The following is a 23219-nucleotide window of genomic DNA, read 5'->3' as shown; positions in this document are numbered from 1 at the left end:
TTAACCTATCTATGTGGCCCATTTAACATCTGTTCTTGGAAGCCAAAGTTAACAATCTAAAGCTGAATTCTTATGTTATGCCTACATTTACCCCAAACCTGCTCCTCCCCAGACTTTAATGATATTTACATCTCAATAAATGTCATTCCATCTACTCAGTTGTTTAAGCCAAAAACCTAGAAATCATCTTTGATTCTTCTTTCCTTCTCTCTGATATCCAGTCCATCAGCACTCTCTATAACTCTACCTCCAAAATTTCCTGAATCTCCCCATTTCTCCTCATCCCCTACCACCATCCTTCTCTCACTTAACCTATTGCAAAAGTCTCTGAAGTGGAATCCCTTTTCCTCTTCTTGCCTTCCTATAAACCATTATTCACACAGTATATATTCTAAAGTGATCAATAAAAATGTAAACCACATATTACCCTGCTAAAAACCCTTTGGTAGCTTCCTGTGGCAATCAGAATCCACCCAAACCACCTACAAACCCTACAATGCCTTTCCTGCCTCAGTCTGTCTTCAGATCTCTTCTTCACTCAGTCCACTCCAGGCACAGTCCTCCATTCATCCCACATGGAGACCATGATCTTTTGTACACTGGAAACTTTGTACATGCACTTTCTGTGCCTGGAAGAATTCATTCTGTCCTGTAATCATTCAGAACTCACTTTAACTGTCACACCTTTTTAGGAGACTTTCTTAATAAACCATCCACGCCTCACACGTCCATTAAACTACCAGTATCTTATCACATTATCTCTAATTGTCACTCAGCATTCTTGGTCACAAACAACAGATATCAACTGACTGTGGATGAACATAGAGCCTGTTAAATGGTGAAGTAAACCAGAAAGAGAAAAGCAAATGTTGATATATGGAAATATATATGCATATATATGGAATCTAAGAAAATTGGTACTGATGAACTTATTTGCAGGGTAGGTAGAGATACAGACGTAGAGAACAGACTTATGGACACAGTCAGGGAATAAGAGGGTGGGACAAATTGAGAGAGTAGCAATGACATATACACACTACCCTATGTAAAATAGCAAGTGGGAAGCAGCTGTGTAGCACAGGGAACTCAGCTCCGTGCTTTGTGATGACCTAGAGGGCTGGGGTGGGGGGTGGGGTGGGAGGGAGGCTCAAGAGGAAGGGAATATGTGTATACCTATGGCTGATTCCCGTTGTTGTACGGCAGAAACCAACACAACCCTGTAAAGCATTATCCTCCAATTAAAAATAAATTTAAGTATTTAATCCAGTTACATTTAAAGTAATTATTGATATGTATGTTCCTATTGCCATTTTCTTAATTGTTTGGGGTTGATTTTTGTAGATCTTCTTCTCTTGCATTTCTTGACTATATAAGTCCAAGAAATCAATTGATAGTTAAATATTCATATTAAAGGAGAGCAGGTGGTTCACAGACCTTTGAGGGATCTGGGTGACCAGGCTCTGAGATGACTCATCCAGGAGCGACAACAGAACTGGTCCACTAGAAACTGCTCTGTTACTTCTGACACAGACACCACAGCTTACATCTCACTGACTAGATACTTGACTTGCCTCAGAACAGCTGTCAACATTGCTTCAGACAATCAGGTGGCTGCTTCCACGACTGTCATTGTCAATAGCACATATGCTGTGGTCCTCCTCTCACCATGCAGTAGCTTCTGTTTGGAAGTCTGAATAGGTGCATCAGACTGGAGGAGCCCAGGTTATGTGCTGTCTCTGCTATAAAGGTGGCTGGGAAAGTATCAGGCATTTTCACGTTGGGCTGTGTTTCATAAGACAGAAAATTCCATAAATATGAGAAGGGAGTTCAGATGCCAGGCAACTGTTATGAAATCTGTGCCACATCCTGTTTTAACAGCACTTACGAGTATCTGAAATCTTGTACTTTCTCCTGCTTTTTTCAGCAGTCTCCTTGACTACAATGGTAGTTCCATAAAAGCAGGGATCTGGCCCACTTGTTCACCACTGTATCTCTGGCAACCTCAGTTATACCTAGCTCATTAAACATTTATTGAAAGAAAGTGGACTGAGGGCCCAATGAGTAAAAATTTGTTTCAAATAAGTAGAGTTTCAAGAAAGAGTAGCCATATGTCAAATGCCACAAGATGGTCCCATAAGGCTAGGATTGACAGATTGACGAATGACATGTGGATTTGTTAATTTTAAGTAGTAATCAGTATCTCAATCAAGAGCAATTTCAGAGGAGTGGTGGCCAGAAACCAAAAAGCAATGGGTTGAGGGGGAAAAAAAATGATAGCATAGTAGAAAGCTGAAATGATTTTCTTCTAGTCTATAGAAACAATGGGGAAATTGTATTATTACTCATCAACTTTAATATTTTCAGTTTCTAGTTCCTAGAATTAAGCCAAAGGCCATATTGGGTGCAAGCTGTAAGAAAAGGAAAGAGCATGAGTCTGGAAGGGTGACAGATATATGCTTGAATCAAAACTATCAACTTCTAGGCAAGACCAATGCCTAAGCAAGTTTACCTCTGCAGTTTTGTTTCCTTGTCTGTAAAAATGGAGATAATCTTTTTATAGGTGTAAAATCAGTGTGATGTGAAGATAGCAGATACAGTATAACATTTGCTTTGCTTCTTTCTTCCTCCAGGCTTAACTAGTGCTTCACCAGATTCTCAAGCTGTCAAATACCCCAGCTCTTCCTGTACATTGAAAAGGACTGTGGGGGCATCTGTACAGCTGCCACTGACCTCCCCTTTGAATTCTAGCATCCGAGAGATTGAGTGGAATTGGCAACCTGAGAATGATGAGAACACACAACTAGTGACCTGGAAGCCTCAGACCCCTACTCCTGACTGGTATGATCTTGAAGAAATATACAAACACAGACTCAACTTAACAGAGAAGGCTTTCTTGAGCATCAGGAATCTTACCATGGAAATGAGTGGACTATATACAGCAAAAATCAAATTCAACTCAGGAAAATCGAAGGAGGAAAGATTTAGACTCTGTTTATATGGTAAGGTGTGGGACCATGCCCCAAGCATGCATTCCAACAACCACTTTATTTAAAGTAAGTTAGCCTAAACTCAGGATATTTTTTAAAGTCTTTTTTTTTAATTAGAATTTTTTACATCTCTTCTGATGCCCTAAAGGTAAAACTAAATTTTAAAAATTACATCTTAGGAAAAACTAGCTAGAATATCTTTGTGTTTGTTTAAAAATATTTATTTAGAACAAGAACAAAGAAGGGCTTAAGCTTTGTCACCTTCCAGTTAATCCACCTCTATCAGAATCAAGACCACTTGACCACCTGACCTCCCCTCCCCAGCTTGACCCTCATCCGAACTCCACTCCCCACTCCAGGGACCCACACACAGCTGGTGGAGGGAAGGTACAGGATACAGGATGGACTCCAATGCTACATATCTCATGAGAAACAACCAATGAAAGTTTTAAAGCAGAGTGATCACTTGAGAGGCTCCCCAGGATTGTGAAAGTGTGAAAGTAAAAGTGTTAATCACTCAGTTGTGATTCTTTGGGACCCTATAGGCTGTAGCCCTCCAGGCCGCTCTCTCCATGGAGTTCTCCAGGCAGGAGTAGTAGAGTGGTTTGCCATAGAGGCCCAATCAAAAGTATACAAAAAACAAACAAACAAACAAAAAAACTTTCAATTGTAAAATACTGCAAAAATTGATTATTAGAAATATACAGTTGTATCAGAAATGTCCTTATTGGTTGGTTCAAAAACTGATTTAAAAGTTCTTTTTCTTTCTTTCTTTTTTAATTGGAAGATAATTACTTTACAATATTGCAGTGGCTTTGCCATACATTGACATGAATACACCACGGGTGTACATCTGTTCCCCATCCTGAACCCCCCTCCCACCTCCCTCCCCATCCCATCCCTCTGGGTCATCCCAGTGCACCAGCCCCGAACACCCTGTCTCATGCATCAAACATGGACGGGTGATTCATTTCACATATGATAATATATATGTCTCAATGCCATTCTCCCAAATCATCCCACCCTCGCCCTCTCCCCCAGAGTCCAAAAGACTGTACTATACATCTCTGTCTCTTTTGCTGTCTTGCATATAGGGTTATCATTACCATCTTTCTAAATTCCATATATATGCATTAGTATACTGTATCAGTGTTTTTTTATGGCTTACTTCACTCTGTATAATAGGCTCCAGTTTCATCCACCTCATTAGAACTGAATGAAATGTATTCTTTTTAATGGCCGAGTAATATTCCATTGTGTATATGTACCACAGCTTTCTTATCCATTCATCTGATGATGGACATCTAGGCTGCTTCCATGTCCTGACTATTATAAACAGTGCTGTGAGGAACATTGAGGCACACATGTCTCTTTCATTTCTGGTTTTCTCAGTGTGTATACCCAGCAGTGGAATTGCTGGGTCATATGGCAGTTCTATTCCAGTATTTTAAGGAATCTCCACACTGTTCTCCATAGTGGCTGTACTAGTTTGCATTCCCACCAACAGTGTTAGAGGGTTCCCTTTTCTCCACACCCTCTCCAGCATTTATTGCTTGTAGACTTTTGGATAGCAGCCATCCTGACTGGCGTGTAATGGTACCTCATTGTGGTTTTGATTTGCATTTCTCTGATAATGAGTGATGTTGAGCATCTTTTCATGTGTTTCTTAGCCATCTGTATGTCTTCTTTGGAGAAATGTCTGTTTAGTTCTTTGGCCCACTTTTTGATTGGGTCGTTTATTTTTCTGGAATTGAGCTGCAGGAGTCACTTGTATATTTTTGAGATTAATTCTTTGTCAGTTGCTTCATTTGCTATTATTTTCTCCCATTCTGAAGGCTGTCTTTTCACCTTGCTTATAGTTTCCTTTGTTGTTCAGAAGCTTTTAAGTTTCATTAGGTCCCATTTGTTTATTTTTGTTTTTATTTCTGATACTCTGAGAGGCGGGTCATAGAGGATCCTGTTGTGATTTATGTTGGAGAGTGTTTTGCCTATGTTTTCCTCTAGGAGTTTTATAGTTTCTGGTCTTATGTTTAGATCTTTAACACATTTTGAGTTTATTTTTGTGTATGGTGTTAGAAAGTGTTCTAGTTTCATTCTTTTACAAGTGGTTGACCAGTATTCCCAGCACCACTTGTTAAAGAGATTGTCTTTTCTCTATTGTATATTCTTGCCTCCTTTGTCGAAGATAAGGTGTCCATAGGTGTGTGGATTTATCGCTGGGCTTTCTGTTTTGTTCCATTGATCTATATTTCTATCTTTGTGCCAGTACCATACTCTCTTGATGACTGTAGCTTTGTAGTAGAGCCTGAAGTCAGACAGGTTGATTCCTCCAGTTCCATTCTTCTTTCTCAAGATTGCTTTGGCTATTCGAGGTTTTTTGTATTTCCGTACAAATTGTGACATTATTTATTCTAGTTCTGTGAAGAATACCGTTGGTAGCTTGATAGGGATTGCATTGAATCTATAGATTGCTTTGGGTAGTATACTGATCTTCACTATATTAATTCTTCCAATTCATGAACATAGTATATTCCTCCATCTATTTGTGTCCTCTTTGATTTCTTTCATTAGTGTTTTATAGTTTTCATTTTCTATATATAGGTCTTTTGTTTCTTTAGGTAGATATATTCCTAAGTATTTTATTCTTTTTGTTTCAATGGTGAATGGAATTGTTTCCTTAATTTCTCTCTGTTTTCTCATTCTTAGTGTATAGGAATGCAAGGGATTTCTGTGTGTTAACTTTATATCCTGCAACTTTACTATATTCATTGATTAGCTCTAGTAATTTTCTGGTGGAGTCTTTAGGGTTTTCTTTGTAGACGATCATGTCATCTGCAAACAGTGAGAGTTCTATTTCTTCATTTCCAATCTGGATTCCTTTTATTTCTTTTTCTGCTCTGATTTCTGTGGCCAAAACTTCCAAAACTATGTTGAGTAGTAGTGGTGGGAGTGGGCACCCTTGTCTTGTTCCTGATTTTTGGAGAAATGCTTTCAATTTTTCACCATTGAGGAAAACGTTTGCTGTGAGTTTGTCACATGTAGCTTTTATTATGTTGAGTATGTTACTTCTATTCCTGCTTTCTGGTGGCTTTTTATCATAAATGGCTTTTGAATTTTGTCAAAGACTTTCTCTGCATCTATTGAGATAATCATATGGTTTTTGTCTTTCAATTTGTTAATGTGGTGTATTATGTTGATTGATTTGCGGATATTGAAGAATCCTTGAATCCCTGGGATAAATCCCACTTGGTCATGATGTATGATTTTTTTAATATGTTGTTGGATTCTGTTTGCTAGAATTTTGTTAAGGATTTTTGCATCTATGTTCATTAGTGATATTGGCCTGTAGTTTTCTTTTTTTGTGGCATCTTTGTCTTGTTTTGGTATCAGGGTGATGGTAGCCTCATAGAATGAGTTTGGAAGTTTACCTTCCTCTGCAATTTTCTGGAAGAGTTTGAGTAGGATAGTGTTAACGCCTCTTTAAATTTTTGGTAGAATTCAGCTGTGAAGCCGTCTCGTCCTGGGCTTTTGTTTGCTGGAAGATTTCTGATTACAGTTTCAATTTCCATGCTTCTAATGGGTCTGTTAAGATTTTATATTTCTTCCTGGTTCAGTGTTGGAAAGTTGTATTTTTCTAAGAATTTTTGCATTTTCCCAGTTGTCCATTTTATTGGCCTATAGTTGCCGATAGTAGTCTCTTATGATCCTTTGTATTTCTGTGTTGTCTGTTGTGATCTCTCCATTTTCATTTCTAATTTTGTTGATTTGATTCTTCTCCATTTGTTTCTTGATGAGTCTTGCTAATGGTTTGCCAATTTTATTTATCTTCTCAAAGAACGAGCTTTTGGCTTTATTGATTTTTGCTATGGTCTCTTTTGTTTCTCTTGCATTTATTTCTGCCCTAATTTTTAAGATTTCTTTCCTTCTACTAACCCTGGCGTTCTTCATTTCTTTCTTTTCTAGTTGCTTTTGGTGTAGAGTTAGGTTATTTATTTGACCTTTTTCTTGTTTCTTAAGGTAAGCCTGTATTGCTATGAACCTTAGCACTGCTTTTACAGTGTCCCATAGGTTTTGGATTGTTGTGTTTTCATTTTCATTCGTTTCTATGCATATTTTGATTTCTTTTTTTATTTCTCCTGTGATTTATTGGTTATTCAGTAGTGTGTTATTTAGCCTCCATATGTTGGAATTGTTAATAGTTTTTCTCCTATAATTGACATCTAATCTTACCACATTGTGGTCAGAAAAGATGCTTGGAATGATTTCAATTTTTTTGAATTTACCAAGGCTAGATTTATGGCCCAGAATGTGATCTATCCTGGAGAAGGTTTCGTGTGCACTTGAAGAAAAGGTGAAATTCATTTATTTGGGGTGAAATGTCGTATAAATATCAATTAGGTCTAACAGATCTATTGTATCATTTAAAGTTTGTGTTTCCTTGTTAATTTTCTATTTAGTTGATCTATCCATAGGTGTGAGTGGAGTATTAAAGTCTCCCACTATTATTGTGTTGTTGTTAATTTCCCCTTTCATACTTGTTAACATTTGTCTTACATATTGTTGTGCTCCTATGTTGGGTTCATATATAGTTTTGATTGTTATATCTTCTTGGATTGACCCTTTGATCATTATGTAGTGTCCATCTTTATTTCTTTTCACAGCCTTTGTTCTAAAGTCTATTTTATCTGATATGAGTATTGCTACTCCTGCTTTCTTTTGGTCTCTATTTGTGTGGAATATCTTTTTCCAGTTCTTCACTTTCAGTCTCTATGTTCCTTGTTTTGAGGTGGGTCTCTTGTAGACAACATATATAGGAGTCTTGTTTTTGTATCCATTCAGCCAGTCTTTGTCTTTTGGTTGGGGCATTCAAACCAATTACATTTAAGGTAATTATTGATATGTATGATCCCATTGCCATTTAGTTTCTTCTTTGGAGTTTGAGCTTATATACCCTTCCTGTGTTTCCTTCTGGAGAAGATCCTTTAGCATTTGTTGAAGAGCTGGTTTGGTGGCGCTGAATTCTCTCAGCTTTTGCTTGTCTGTAAAGGTTTTTTTTTTGTTGTTTGTTTGTTTTTTTTACTTCTCCTTCATATTTGAATGAGATCCTTGCTGGGTACAGCAATCTGGGCTGTAGGTTTTTCTCTTTCATCACTTTAAGTATGTCCTGCCATTCCCTTCTGGCCTGAAGAGTTTCTATTGAAAGATCAGCTGTTATCCTTATGGGAATCCCCTTGTGTGTCATTTGTTTTTTCCTTGCTTCTTTTAATATTTGTTCTTTGTGTTTGATCTTTGTCAATTTGATTAATATGTGTCTTGGAGTGTTTCACCTTGAGTTTATCCTGTTTGGGACTCTCTGGGTTTCTTGGACTTGGATGACTATTTCCTTCCCCGTTTTAGGGAAGTTTTCAACTATTATCTCCTCAAGTATTTTCTCATGGTCTTTATTTTTTACTTCTTCTGGGACTCCTATGATTCAAATGTTGGGATGTTTAACTTTGTCCCAGACGTTTCTGAGGTTGTCCTCATTTCTTTTAATTCTTTTTTCTCTTTTCCTCTCTGCTTCATTTATTTCTACCATCCTATCTTCTACCTCATTTATCCTATCTTCTGCCTCTGTTATTCTACTGTTGGTTCCCTCCAGAGTGTTTTTGGTCTCATTTATTGCATTTTTTATTATATATTGACTCTTTTTTATTTCTTCTAGGTCCTTGTTAAACCTTTCTTGCATCTTCTCGATCCTTGTCTCCAGGCTATTTATCTGTAACTCCAATTTGTTTTCAAGATTTTGGATCACTTTCACTATCATTATTTGGAATCCTTTATCAGGTAGATTCCCTATCTCATCCTCTTTTGTTTGGTTTGGTGGGCTTTATCCTGTTCCTTTGCCTGCTTGGTACTTCTCTGCCTTTTCAGCGTGTTTATATTGCTGTGTTTGGGGTGACCTTTCTGTATTCTGGCAGTTGGTGGTTCTTCTTTATTGTGGAGGTTCCTCCCTGTGGGTGGGGTTGGATAGGTGGCTCGTCAAGGGTTCCTAGTTAGGGAAGCTTGTGTCAGTGTTCTGGTGGGCAGAGCTGAATTTCTTCTGTCTGTTCCTGGGAATTCCCAGTGGTTGGGACTCTGTGCTTTCATTGTTAAAGGTGCTAAGGGCACAGGTTCAATCCCTGGTTGGGGAAGAAGATCCTGCAAGCTGCCAAAAAGAAAAAAGAAAAAAAACCTGTTCCTGAAAACAAAATATTACTCCACGCTTTGGGGAAAGTTGATTTAAAAGTTCTTGAGTGACAAAAAGATGTTGGCAAAACTGAAACAACAAAACTGGGTGGAAAAAAACACCAAGTAAGAGTTTTGAATGATCGAATTAGTTATTACGTAAAATGCTTTTAAACTAGTTGATCTGAAGTCCAGTTAGAGAGATTTGGGGACAAAGCTTTGTCCTAGATGCAAGTCAGAGATACAGGAGAAGACCCAAGGCCTGCTCCCTGGAGGTCCCAGGCCAGTAAGTAGCCCAACACCTGCCCTCCTGGGCAAACAGTACAATGGAGAAACACAGGAAAAAGTGAGAAGAAGGTGCAGAGAAGGAGTATCTAATCTGCCAGTGCTCTCTCCCACCGGCCGTCTTTGCCTCCGTCCTCCTCCACCTCTGCTTGGGTTATCACATCAGCCTCCTAACTGGCTTCTCTTCTGCCTTCCAATCACCCTCCATGCAGCTGATATTTTGATCTTCTTTAAAATGTAGTGCTCTTCCTGTTGTTTACCTGTTTAACACCAAACAGTCCCCATTCCCATTCTGCACAGAATAAATGGTACTCAGAAAAAAAAGTCCAACTCTGCACAGGATCTGGTCCCTGGCTGCCTCTTCAGCCTTGCTTCCCAAAACTTTCCTCCATGTGCCATGCTCCGAATATTCTACCCTTCTCCTTGCCACGTGGCCCTTTCCTTCTTGACACACACTGGTGGCTCTCCCGGGGTTATCCATCTCAAAGACATTCCCTGCACACCTCACCTAGCGGGAGCTGGGGAGGAGTGTGGGAATTGGAAATCTTATGAGAAGAGGCTAGGTTGTCTGGGTTGACTATCCAAGCTGGGTTTTTCTGTTGATATGAGACAGACAGCATATTAGCTGCTCCCTGGCCTCCAACTTCTGATTCCTGAACTTGTCTTTCTCTTCTCCTTGGCTGATAAATTCCTGGCATAGCTTTCTCAGTGATATCATACCAATAGAGTTTCATCCTATCTCTTTTGGCATTAAGAAATGGAAGCCTACTTAAACTAGTCAATAAAGAGTGTTTTTGTGATAAAAATGCTTAGATCTCTAGGAGCAAGATCAGTAAAGGAGTTCCTCTGGCGCTCATGCTCACGGAAACTGAAAAAACTGACAGGGGCTCACTTCTGTATTTAAGGACCATGTACTCTCTCATCTTCTTTTTCAGTGTCTCTCTCTCTCTCCTCCTTTCCTATCAGCTTTCTTCTCCTGGGCCTCTCCAAGTGGTTGGGAGTGTGGCTTTGTGCAGCTATGCATCCCACTCAACCAGAGGGCAAAGGGAGCTTCCTGGCTCACCTTACATGGGAAATTCTAGGAAGAGGCTCTTACTAGTTGGGCTAGGTTCTCAAGATTACCCCTAGATAGGTCACTGACCAGGGAAATAACATATTCTGATTGTCAAGACCTGGGACTTGTGCTGTCGCGTGTAACCAGGGTCAGAGTGTTTTGACTAACAAGTCATATGCAAACCACAATGGTTGAGCAAAGGAAGAGTTGCTTGAAAAAGAAGAAGTGCTACTAGCTGGTTTCCCTATGTCTTCAGTTCAGTTCAGTTCAGTTCAGTCGCTCAGTCGTGTCCGACTCTTTGCGACCCCGTGACTCACAGCACGCCAGGCCTCCCTGTCCATCACCAACTCCCGGAGTTTACCCAAACTCATGTCCATCGAGTCGGTGATGCCATCAGCCATCTCATTCTCTGTCGTCCCCTTCTCCTCCTGCCCCCAATCCCTTTGTCTTACTTCTAACTTATCTGATAATTCACCAGTTCCCTTATTAAACCTTATAATAATACTTGCTTACTTACCATTGCTGTGGAAGTAAGTACTCATCACAGCATGAGAGATCCGCCATTAGTTAATGCCAGTGTTCTAGCCTTGTTTCCAGCCAAACACACTGTTCTTCAAGTACAGCCTCTCTCTCTCTCTCTCTCCCTCTCTCTCTCTCTCTCACCTCATGTGCTTTCAGAATTGTCATAAAGGCGTTTCTCATCCCTGTTAAATGAGTATGTCCATGTTGAAAGTTCTGAAAGTTCTGAAAATTCTTTTTCCTAATTCTTTTATGGATCATATTTCTCTCTGCCTTACACTACAGTTATTTGTGTGTGGCCCGCTGTCCTCTTGGGAACAGGGGCCATGCCCTATTCTTCTTGCCTCTGTCTGATGTTTTATACAGGTCCCAGGAGGCATTCAAGAAGTATTCCTTTAAACAAATAGTTTTAAGCATTTTTTAAAGAAAATGATAGAGATGCACCTAAGTTTTCTAGGATTTTTATATTATTCAATCTTGATTAATATTCCTTTACCTATTGAAAAGAGCTTAACAAAAGTTCAAAAAAAACCACACGCTGAGTGAACACTTTAAATGCCTAAAAGCATACTCTGCCTTAACACCTATCTATGCTTCATGACTCTTTCTAATAGACATTCCATTTGATTTTACATTTAAATTATCTGTTCATTAAATCAGATCTTTTAAAGTGATATAAAAATATCATTTTCCCCAGATGCATGTTCACTGAGTCTTGGGAAGAGCCCATAAATTTGTATTTTTAACAATTGCCCCAGATCAAGGGTTGGCAAACTATAGCCATTGGTAAATCTAGCCCAATGTCTGACTTCATAAATAAAGTTTTATTGGAACACAGCCACACACCCATTTGTTTCGATGTTGTATTTGGTTGGTTTCTCCCTATAATGGCAAAGTTGAGTAGTTGTTTCAAGAGGCCATACAGCCTAAGAAACCTAAAATATTTACTATCCAGTCTTTTGCCCTTTGCTTGCGCCTGCCCTAGATGACTCTACTGACACAGCTAATCCATGTAACTTTATAAGGTTATTATGAGGATTAGATGAGCTCATGTAAAGCCTTTGTAACTAAGTCTGGAAATACATACGTGCTCAATACATGCTAGGTGTTGTGTTTTCTTTTCATCTGCTAATGGCATAAACTGCATCAGTAAATTTCCTAATACTCTCTTTGCATTCCTATAATGAATCCAACTTGATCATAGTGTATTGTGTGGTTATATTTGCTAATATTTAATTCAGGAATTTTAAATTCTCTGTTTGAAACTGACATTAACCCATGGATTTTTGTGTTTTGTCTTGTTTTGGTTTTGGTATTCTTGTCTGATGTGAATATTAAAGTTAATCTGTACTTTCAGAATGACCCGGAGATATTTTGCCTTTTAAGCTCTGAGACAGAGTATATAACACAAGAGTTTTCTTTCTTTGGTCACTTGGTCACACTCACCCCTGAAACAAGATTCTTTACCATTTGAGCCACCAGGGAAGCCCTTCTCTTATCTGTGCTGCTGCTGCTAAGTCGCTTCAGTCGTGTCCGACTCTGTGTGACTCCATAGATGGCAGCCCACCAGACTCCTCCGTCCCTGGGATTCTCCAGGCAAGAATACTGGAGTGGGTTGCCATTTCCTTCTCCTCTCTTATCTGTAGTTATGTCCAATTCTCATTCTAAGTGACATTTACTTATAACTTTAAGTTTTTAGCTAGCAATATTTTTTTGATTGATCTCTTTTTTAAATCAACTTTGATTTTGTTGATCAAATCTTTTTACTGTTACCTATTCATGTCAGTTAGGAATATGTTTGACTTCAATTAACATTAAGCTTGACTTGTAAAGGCTTAAGAAATGGGCATTTACTTTTCTCAAATAACCAGAAGTCAAGAGGTAACTTTCTTTGGCATCCATGTGTCTGTTGAACATTGACCCCTGAGGTGGAGGCTCACTCTATCTTCCTGCTCTGCCATCACTGGCACATGGGTTTTGTTCTCAAGCTTGTGGCTTTGAAACAGGATGGCTGTTTCTCTAGGCATCATTCTAGAAAAAAAAAAAAAAAAAGAAAAACAAAAAAAGAAAGACAGGGGGAATAGTCTTTCTTGTATTGAAGCTTTCTCTTTTCAGGAGTGAAGACTTTTCCTCTCACACAGCAAATTTCCCCTACTTCACTGCTCAGAACAAGTGCAAGTATAAGAAAGACTGAAATGGAGAATTTTGCTTTCTAGATTCTTCAGTAGACAAAGTCAAGGACAGTGAGGAAAGAGGGACTGAGCATACCTACCAGACTGGCCACCTGGCCATTAACATCTTTGTTTACCTATGTTACATCCTGTCCTCTAATCCGTTTATATCTGCCACAGTAAAACCATCTATTGTAGTATTAGTGGATTTGATTTATGCATTTCCAAATCATGTTGCTAGGTACATAGTAATCTAAAATATCTCTGGCCTGCTTAATGTTTTTCATCTCAGATGAAAGCAGTCTATAGTGACTGTTGCCACACCAACAATCATTTGGTTGACATTTTCTTCATCTATTATTTTTCATCTCTCTTTTTGATCTTTCTGTATCATTAAACAATATAAATAACATACAGCTGGTTTTACCTAATTTGGGTCTTGATTTTTTAATAGGGGGCTATAATGCACTCAGATGTATTTTAATTTTTTACATGTATGGACCTACACCAGACATCTTATTTAATGTTTCTTATCAGTTTTTTCTTGCCTTTTGTTTTATTAATACAGTTTTCTTCTATCTAAACTTCTCTAGCAGTTTGGAAATTATACAACATTGTACTTTTATTTCATGGGTTACTAAACTTACATTTTTACTTTAACATTTGAAGATAATCAATATTTTTTTAATTCTCTAAACAAAACAAGAATATAAACATGTCTTTACAGTGTATTCTCAGTGTCTCCCATTTTTCATTTATTGTATACACAATAATATATATGGTTACCACATATTGATATATCATGTATTTACTTATAATTATATAATTATCAGATTGTTGTTGTTGTTCAGTCACTAAGTCATATCCAACTCTGTGACCCCATGTACTGCAGCACTCCAGGCTTCCATGATAATTTAGGTGTCTAGACTTAACTGAGCATGGAAGCTTAAGCTGTCAGTGGGCTGGGAATCAGAACCTCTTAGGCCAGGGAGAGTAGGTTCCTTCCCCAGGCCTACAGTCAGAAATCTCACACAGATGTATCACGTGCTGAGAGAGGTGATACATTCAGATTGGCCTCCATTCCTAAAGGTCAGCTTCTCTCTTGTCCCCTCTCACCCTAGATCCCATCCCACACCCCCAGATCCAGATTCGTTCATCATCTAACACATCAGGCTGGTGCAACATCAGTCTAGAGTGTGAGATCCCAGGAAACACAGGGAACCTGACAGTCATCTGGCTAAGCCAGGGCCTCCCCAGGCACCTGGAGCAGAGAGGGATACCCCCCAACTCCAGGAACCTAAGCCTGAGCCTGCCTATCAGCCACATCAACAGCCACCTCACCTGTGTGGTCAGCAACCCTGCAGAAGAGAAGAATGCAACCCTACACCTGGAGGACATCTGTCCCTGGAGGGGTGAGTGTGATCAGCTAGGAAGGTGATCAAAATGAGCCAGCAGAGACTAGGGGAGGGCAAGGCTGGTAAGTCTCAAAGAAAATGGAGGGGGCGGGGGCGGACTGAGGAACATTTTAAGGCAGTTTAGGTGATGCAACCAAAACTTCCCCACCTCAGTGAATGGCCACAGCCTCATTACAGTCTTGAAACCTGCAAATCCAGAAACTGAACCAATTACCGAGACTAATGCTTCACCCAGAACATAAATGTGAGACTGGTGTGTGTTCACCCCCTTTCCCAACATCAATGAGCCTGGGAGGCTGAATTAAACATCAGATCTGAGCAGAGGAAGAGAAAGATCTGAGGAGTAAAGACTGAGGAACTCAGGGCACCCTGCCCCAACCGTGGAATGCTCCTGTCACCCAGACTCTGGCCCTTACCCTGGGTGGGCAGGACTCGCATAGCACATTCAGGCTGATAGATTCCCAGTTTTTTGTTGCATTCCAGACTTGCCCTTCCAAAGGATGGTTACCACTTCTGAGCACATAAACCACAGTTCAACCCTCCTCTGAGCAGTGTGAGAACCTGTGGTCACTACAACCGATTACTATACTTTCCCCATCAGCCTAGAGCAACACCTTGGTTACATAAAGGGACTAAGTGGGGTGGGTCATAGGGTGTGAACCCTTACAAAGGAGCCTCAGACTGTGGCATTGTAAAATGCATAGGGAAAGAAGTCCCCTACTTTCCCTAGGAATATAAAGCAGGAACAACTGATGTTAAAAGAAGGTGTAATTTCTAGTTCAGCTGCCCCATCCCACCAATGCCCTCCTGACCCCTACTTGCTCATGTGGGGCTCTTGTCTGAAGTCTCTTTCATCTCGTTTCCTCACTCACTTAGATTTCAAACCTCACATTGAGTACCTACTGGGTACTGGTGAGGGGGGAAAGGCTCAGTGAAAAATAAGATAAATCCTTGTCCTCAAGGAACTTACAGTGCAGTGGGGGCTTCACCACATGCTGGCTGTGAGACTTGAACAGGTTACTTAATTTTTATAGCTTTTATGTAATATGGATAATAATTGTATCTACTTCACAAGGTTCTTGTGAGGATGAAAAGAAGTAATCTGCCAAGAGATATCAGCGCAGTATCAAATATCAGTAATATCATATCAGAGATATGCAGTAATCTGCAGAGATATCAGATATCTGTTATGTGTGTGACACACAGCATGTCAGTAATTATCAGAAGATAGTTCAAAGAAAGGGAAGAGCAAATTTCCAAATATAAAAACAGAAAACAGCAAAACTCTGTAAAGCAAGTATCCTTCAATTAAAAAATTAATTAATAAAAAAAACAGATGTTAAACAATAAAGTGGGAGAAAATACAAAGTATATGGTTTGGGTATGAAAGAAAGGAAGGAAGAGAGGAAGGGAGGGAAGGAGGGAGGAAAGAAAGAAGGAAGGAAAAGAAAGAGGGAGGGAGAAATGGAAAGAGGGAAGAAGGAAGGAAGAAAAAGTTGAGCAACTGCTTCCTGATTTGGGAAAGGCATCACAGATACGGGAACACATGAGATGGGCTTTGAAGGATGAATAGGAGTTTTCTTGTGGGGTTATAGAAAAGACATCCCAAACAGAGAAAAGAACAAGCCTAAGGTCTATCTTAGAGTCCTTTATCTCTTCTTCCTCTTAGAACATATTTTTCTTCTGGGAGTCTGAGGAAAGAGGCAGGTGGAGGGGATGAACAATGTCACACACAACTAATGGAAGCCTCTGAGGGTCCTGTTCAGAGATCGGACAGAAAGTCTGGTGATGAAACATTATAGTAATAGTGGTTAGTGTGTAGAGATACTGGAAAGGAAGAAACTTGTCAGAGCTGCATCAAGGATGTACACTCAGGACACAGGCTCTGAGCCAGGGGGGTCCCACCTGCTCCCCATTGCCTACCCAACAGGCCTGACTGAAGCAGATCTGACACCAGCCTTTGACTCCAGGTTCTCTTCAGAGCAAATGGCTTTGGCTTTACATCCTACTCATGGTTCTGATGGTGAGCCTAGGGGCTGGAGTGTGGATCTGGATGAGAAAGAAGATGCATACCAGGAGAGGCAGGTGCTGGGTAGACCCTGAGGGGAGGGCTGGGATGAGGGGGATCTGGGGGAAGGGAGTAGATCAAGACCCCAGGGAGGGCGGCAGGGCAGTGGGCAGGTCATTGACCTCTTCCGTGAATCATTCCTGATAGAAGCCTGGGGTAGAGCAATGCTGGGGGCGGGAGCTACGTGCATGCCCAGAAAGGAAAAGCAGAGGAAGGCAGGGACAAGACAGGAGTCTGGGACCTGATACATGACCGGGAGAGCAATGACTGCTCTCACTCAAGGGCTTACAAGGGATCACCTCCAATGCCATTCATTCTCACTGAGCATCTGCTGTACATAGGTGGGTCCACTCTCCTGCCAACGGATCCCCAAGCCCTTCTGACAGAGGAATCTACCAACCTTCAGACTGTTGTGTCCAACAGCCTAGACCCTCCCTATGAAGAGATCAGCGTCCTGAGACACCATAAGGTGGGTCCAAGGGAATCAAATCATACCAGTTCTGCTATGTGCTCAGAGGCAATAAGTCTGGGGAAACCCAGAGTATTCTATTCCCTATCACATTCTGGGTCCAGTCCTGGCTTTGGACAATATGGTTGCTGTGCTTGGCTACCCACAGCATGCTGGGAGCTGAGGTGCCAAGTTAGGAAACCACCGATGGGGAGCATACTCCACTCATACATCCACAGCCTCATCACATCCTCACCAGTACCCAAGGAGGAGGGTTGGCAGAGCAGAGAAGTGTAAATGACCAGGTGTCTGGTAGACCCCATCACCTATATAAGACTCAAGGAAGTAAAAGGAGGACACCCTAGCAGGTCCAGGATTGAGAGCAGACCTAAGAAGCTGAGGAGCATCAGGAAAAGCTCAAAGTCTTTCTCTGTCCTACCTACCTGAGATCCTACCACTAATACGACATCTTTAGGTAAATGTTTTGATGCCCTCCCATTGATGAGGTGTTCCTAGGAGGGCATCTCATGTTGGCTACTGACCCTTGCTTGGAAATTGGTGCTATGGTCATAGATAGAATGATTTCACCAGCGGCGAAGAACTGAAGACAGAGATTACAGGGGGAAAAGAAGACATCTAAAGGACTCTCCAGAGCAATGATTCTCAAATTGAGCTTGCATCAGGAACACCTGAAGGGCTTGGTAAAAATGAAGTTTTCTGGGCCCACTCCAAGACTTTTTGATTCAGTAGGTCTAAGGCAGCCCTGAGAACTTGTATTTCTAACAAATTCCCAAGTGATACTGATCCCAAGTGACCCTGGTCCCACATGTTGAGAACCACTGGACGAAAAGTGTGAGCAGAAGAGAAACAGGGATGCCCAGGAGTAGCCAATGGCCAAGTCCTCTCCTCTCTCATCCTTTGACTTCCCCAAAGAGGGGACAATGCGAGATGATTGTGTCACAAAGCATCAGGATCTGGTCTAGTCCCAGCAGGTTATAGTAGGGGAAAGTGAGACATAGAGGGAATACTTTGACTTATCAGAGAACCGTGCAAACGATAGGGGCAGAATAGGGGTGTCTTCATTCCCAGCCTAGTCTTCCATGCACTGTCCCCAACTGCCTCAGTGCCCTCCACATTGTGACTTCCCATGGCAGCCCCTCTGGGTTATGTCCTTACCTAGCCTGGGCCTCGGGGAACTTAGGAAATTGTTCACTGTGACCCAAACCCTAATACCCTTGCAGAGAAGCACAGGAGGGAAACAATGAGTGATTTTGGGATAGAGAAACCGATGAGGCAACATCTGACCCAGACATGCAGCCCCATGCTGAAGCCTCTGACACCTCAGTTTCTGCCCTTGAGGAGCTCCCAGTCTGGTGGAGAAAATAAACTCCCTTCAAGGAGACAGGAAGCTAAGTGCAAAAAAGATGATGGTGGCATAAAGAAGAGTCTGGGGAAATGGATATGAGGCTCTGATACAGATTTCTTTTTTTTTTTTTTTAATGAAGTATAGTTGGCTTACAATGTTGGGTTAGTTTCTGGTGTACATCAAAGTGATTCAGTTTTAGATAGATAGACATATACTTTTTCATATTCTTTTCCATTATGGTTTGTTACAAGGTACTGAATATAGTTCCCTATACTGTATAGTAGAACTTTGTTGTTTATCATTTCTATATATAGTATTTTGTGTCTACTAATCCCAAACTCCTAATTTATCCCTTCTTACCACCCCCCCTCTCCCCTTAGTAACCATACATTTGTTTTCTATGTCTGTGAGTCTGTTTTTGTTTCATAAAATGAGTTTGTGACACAGACTTCTTGATCAACTCCAGAAAATCACTTCCCTCCCTCTGCCTCAGTTTATTCTTTTATAAAATGAAGATTACAGTATAATAGCTTGCATTTACCTGACACTTTTCAGCTTTTCACAGCAACTTTTGCAATGAGAGCAAAGTGATTTGCAAATTAAAGTTCGTCAAATATCTGTTGAGCACCTACTGTGTTCCCTGAATTGTTTTTATCTGAGCTACAAAAGTCTACAAAGCAAGAAAAGTCCTTGGCTTCATAGACTATTCTAGGTTGAGGGGATGGAGAGTGAAAAATCAATAAGCAAACCATCAAGTTCTGGGTGATGATAAGTGTTGGGAGAAAATAAAGCAGAAAAGAGAGGTGGGATAGGTAGTGTGCAATTTTAACTAAGGCTGTCAGGGGAAAACTCACCAAAAAGAGAGACCCTGAAAGACATGAGGGGGTGAGAAAAATGGAGGTCTTGGATTAGGGAGAGAGACATAGCATCTTGGGTAGAAGACAGAGCAAGTGCAAAGATTCTACAGTGTTCAATAGAGAGTCTGTGCTGAAGCTGTATTTGGGGGAGTTATCAGGCTTGAGAGCCAGAACTACCTGGGTGAAGACAAGAAGCTCATAAAGAGATGTAGCTTGACTAATCCTTCTACTTGATGCTTAGAAATATATCAAGACCACTCCTAAACTCTGCTTGAATTGTAGGAAGACTTGGAGAAGAGCAACTGCCACTCACACAACCCTGAGTGTACTTTGGCTGTCCACACTATCTACGAGAAGATCCGAACAAGTCCAGAACCCCAGGATGATGCTTCAGTTCAGTTCAGTCACTCAGTCGTGTCCAACTCTTTGCGACCCCATGAATCGCAGCACACCAGGCCTCCCTGTCCATCACAAACTCCCGGAGTTTACTCAAACTCATGTCCATTGAGTCGGTGATGCCATCCAGCCATCTCATCCTCTGTCATCCCCTTCTCCTCCTGCTCCCAACCCCTCCCAGCATCAGGGTCTTTTCCAATGAGTCAACTCTTCACATGAGGTGGCCAAAGTATTGGAGTTTCAGCCTCAGCATCAGTCCTTCCAAGGAACACCCAGGACTGATCTCCTTTAGGATGGACTGGTTGGATCTCCTTGCAGTCCAAGGGATCAAGAGTCTTCTCCAACACCACAGTTCAAAAGCATCAATTCTTCAGTGCTCAGCTTTCTTTGTAGTCCAACTCTCACAGCTCTGGAAAAACCATAGCCTTGACCAGATGGACCTTTGTTGGCAAAGTAATGTCTCTGCTTTTTAACATGCTGTCTAGGCTGGTCATAACTTCCCTTCCAAGGAGTAAGCGTCTTTTAATTTCATGGCTGCAATCACCATCTGCAGTGATTTTAGACCCCAAGAGTATAAAGTCTGACACTGTTTCCCATCTATTTCCCATGAAGTGATGGGACAGGTGCCATGATCTTAGTTTTCTGAATGTTGAGCTTTAAGCCAACTGTTTCACTCCTCTTTCGCTTTTATCAAGAAGCTTTTTAGTTCCTCTTCACTTTCTGCCATAAGGGTGGTGGTGTCATCTGCATATCTGAGGTTATTGATATTTCTCCTGGCAATCTTGATTCCAGCTTGTGCTTCTTCCAGCCCAGCATTTCTCATGATATACTCTGCATATAAGTTAAATAATCAGGGTGATGCTTAGACCACGATAAAACCGGAGCATGACAAGGACCTTGGCAAGATCTGCCCCATCCCTTTACCCCTTTACCCTTAGGCCCCCAAAGATCCCTTCTTAAGGTGGAGCTGGGACTAGAGCCTAGGTCTTCCTGACCAATCTCACTGAGCTGTTCCCCCAAGTTCCCACCAAAATTTTCTTCTATCACAGATGGTAGGTGGTGACTCTGCCAGTTAAATAACCAAATATGAGAGGGAAAGCCTTCAGCCTTCAGCCACACTTTGGACCTGTGAACCTCTTAACCCTATTAGGGTATGCTCATGGTCAGGCAGGACCTGCACAGGGTAGTGGGGGGAAAGAGATTATTTCTCTGAACAGGGAGGAACCTGGGGCCCCTGAGAAGGATGAGCCTTGAGGGGAGGACCTTCAGGGTTTCACAGTCAGTTCACCACTATGAATAGTGAAAAGAATGGCTTTGACTATTATAAAAAAGAGGCCTGTAGATACAAGATTCAAGGTCAGCTGTATAGTAGAGGGGAGTAATGGAAAGAGAAGTAAACTGTGTTTCTTTTTTTTTGGCTCTGTCATATACTAGAATTAATTATAGACACAGGAAATGTACTATCTGGTTTCTCAAAGTTCAAGTAATTCACACACTCTTATACTTTCATTAAATTATACATGCTTGCACAAAAGTCAAAAGGCATATCTTATTGAAATAATAATTCTTCATCATTTTGTTATTAAAAATAGTGTCTTGTTCCCCCTGTGTATTCTAATTTTATTAAGATAATACATATGAGTCATATATTAAGCCATGTTACTCAATTTCTCTACTGTTTGTAACAGGTTTTCATTTGATCCCTTTGAATTTAGAAATAAACAAAAATGTTAACAAGTGATTATAACTTTTGCTTCCTTCTTTCCAATGTTTATGCTTCATTTCCTTTTCTTATCTAATTGAATTGGCTAATACTTCCAAAACCATGTTAAATAATCATGATGATAAAGAATATCCTTATATTGTTCCTAACTCTAATATAAATGCTTCTAGTGTTTCTCCATTAAGCATGATGTTGTGTTTTGGGTAAGGCATATCCGCTGTATCATGTTAAGGAAGTATGTATTTATTCTTATTTTATCTCATATATTTTATCAAGAATTTTACCAAAAATAAAGTATTAAGTTTTATTGTTCCCCATTTATCACTTGTGAAGATAGCATATGGTTTTCTTTTTTACCATTAATAATAAATTAATAGATGTCTTAGGATTGAACTATTTCATTGTTAGGATAAATCTCAGTTAATGTGTATTATTTTTTAATGTGATAGTGTTTGACAATATCTTTAGGATTTGCATCCTTATTTATAAATGAACTTCTCTTGTACTTTCTTTAATGCTTTACTTGGTCAGTTTATTATTTGTGTCATGCTTATTAAAGATCCCTTTATCCTCATTTTGTGTAATAATTTAAAGTTTGCTTTATAGTTAAAAAAGCAAATTTATAGTTATAAAATATAGTTGTATAGTTATAGTTATATATATATATAGTTATAGTTAAAAAAAGATTTTTTTAAGAGAATTGTTCTCATTACTCAGTGTTAATTTAATTTTTATTATGTTATATGAAGATGTATAAATATGAAACTTTATATTAATGTCTTGTGCTTATATTTTTTATATTATAAACCAAAACAATGTATATAAAATAAATAAGAACCAAACAGCAAAACAGTAGGGCAATGATTATTCAAACATATTCAGACTGAAATATGCAACTTTAATGTAACATGATGGGTGTTTTGGTTTTTCTGAAATTGAATCATTGGTGTTGGTATTAAGAGGAAAAACAACTGCAGACTCACATCAGGTTCTATATTTAATATTTTTTTTAACTTTAATACAAAAAATGCTAGTTCACGTAACTTTATTATACCAACACTTGATTAAAGCCTTTGTTTACCAGAACCTCATCTTAACCAAAACTCTGCCTGGTAACAAATGATAGATCTGCAAAATTGCTTTATTCACCTGAAAAAAAATTATTAGCATGACATTATTGAAGTCTTCATTCAATACATATCTATTTACTTGCCACTGGAATCACAGAATAAGAATGTTCTTTATTGGGTACCCCATAACGGGTATTTACATTACTGCTAATGAACTTTTATGAATTTGTACCACAAAGATGAACCCCACAACTCTTCTCACAAGTCAGACATGTCCCTGACAGCTACCTACCAGGAACTTTTGAATGTGATCTGCCTGTTGGAGAGGTGCTGAGGGGAAGAAGGGAGCCAATTTGTCAAATGTCAATTTAGTAAATGATCAAGTCATCAACAAGTGATCAACAAAGTGATCAAATCTATCCATTTACCAGAAACTTATTTTTTTAGCTATGTGTAAAACTTAAAGCAATTCATATTGGATAAAAAATGATTTAACAGCTTTTGAAGATTTCTGTTATTTTAGCTGGCAGGTTTTCATTATTTCTTCCTAAGGGCACTTAAAGCAATGTTCCATGTCTCTCTAACCAGCTCCCTGCTGGAGACAGAAAGAGAAGTCAGCTCACAAGACAGCCTGAGAGGAGAGACTGGCGGGC

The 23219-nt window shown here is 40.0% G+C and overlaps 1 protein-coding gene and 1 long non-coding RNA gene across 6 annotated transcripts in view; one reads left to right on the top strand and one right to left on the bottom strand.

Moving 5' to 3' along the window:
- The window catches only part of LOC122676713 (CD48 antigen-like), a 43398-nt gene extending 23512 nt beyond the window's left edge, over positions 1–19886 (top strand). Inside the window, exons 2-6 of one of the 3 annotated variants that reach the window (XM_043876304.1) lie at positions 2631–2999; positions 14345–14635; positions 16609–16723; positions 17048–17175; positions 19660–19886. In XM_043876304.1, coding sequence (XP_043732239.1) covers positions 2631–2999; positions 14345–14635; positions 16609–16723; positions 17048–17147 — 875 coding nt within the window. In that variant the 3' untranslated portion in view covers positions 17148–17175; positions 19660–19886. Of the gene's footprint in view, positions 1–2630; positions 3000–14344; positions 14636–16568; positions 16724–17047; positions 17176–19659 lie in introns of all 3 variants that reach the window. The other 2 variants (XM_043876303.1, XM_043876305.1) reach the window with 2 other exon arrangements.
- Positions 1–23219, bottom strand: part of LOC122676714 — a 99831-nt gene that overhangs the window by 47677 nt on the left and 28935 nt on the right. The gene's annotated exons all lie outside the window — the stretch shown is intronic.

Source organism: Cervus elaphus, chromosome 20, assembly GCF_910594005.1.
Source record: "Cervus elaphus chromosome 20, mCerEla1.1, whole genome shotgun sequence".
Taxonomy (NCBI): domain Eukaryota; kingdom Metazoa; phylum Chordata; class Mammalia; order Artiodactyla; family Cervidae; genus Cervus; species Cervus elaphus.
The sequence above is the reverse complement of the archived record's forward strand: the minus strand, read 5'-3'. Positions and strand labels throughout refer to the sequence as shown.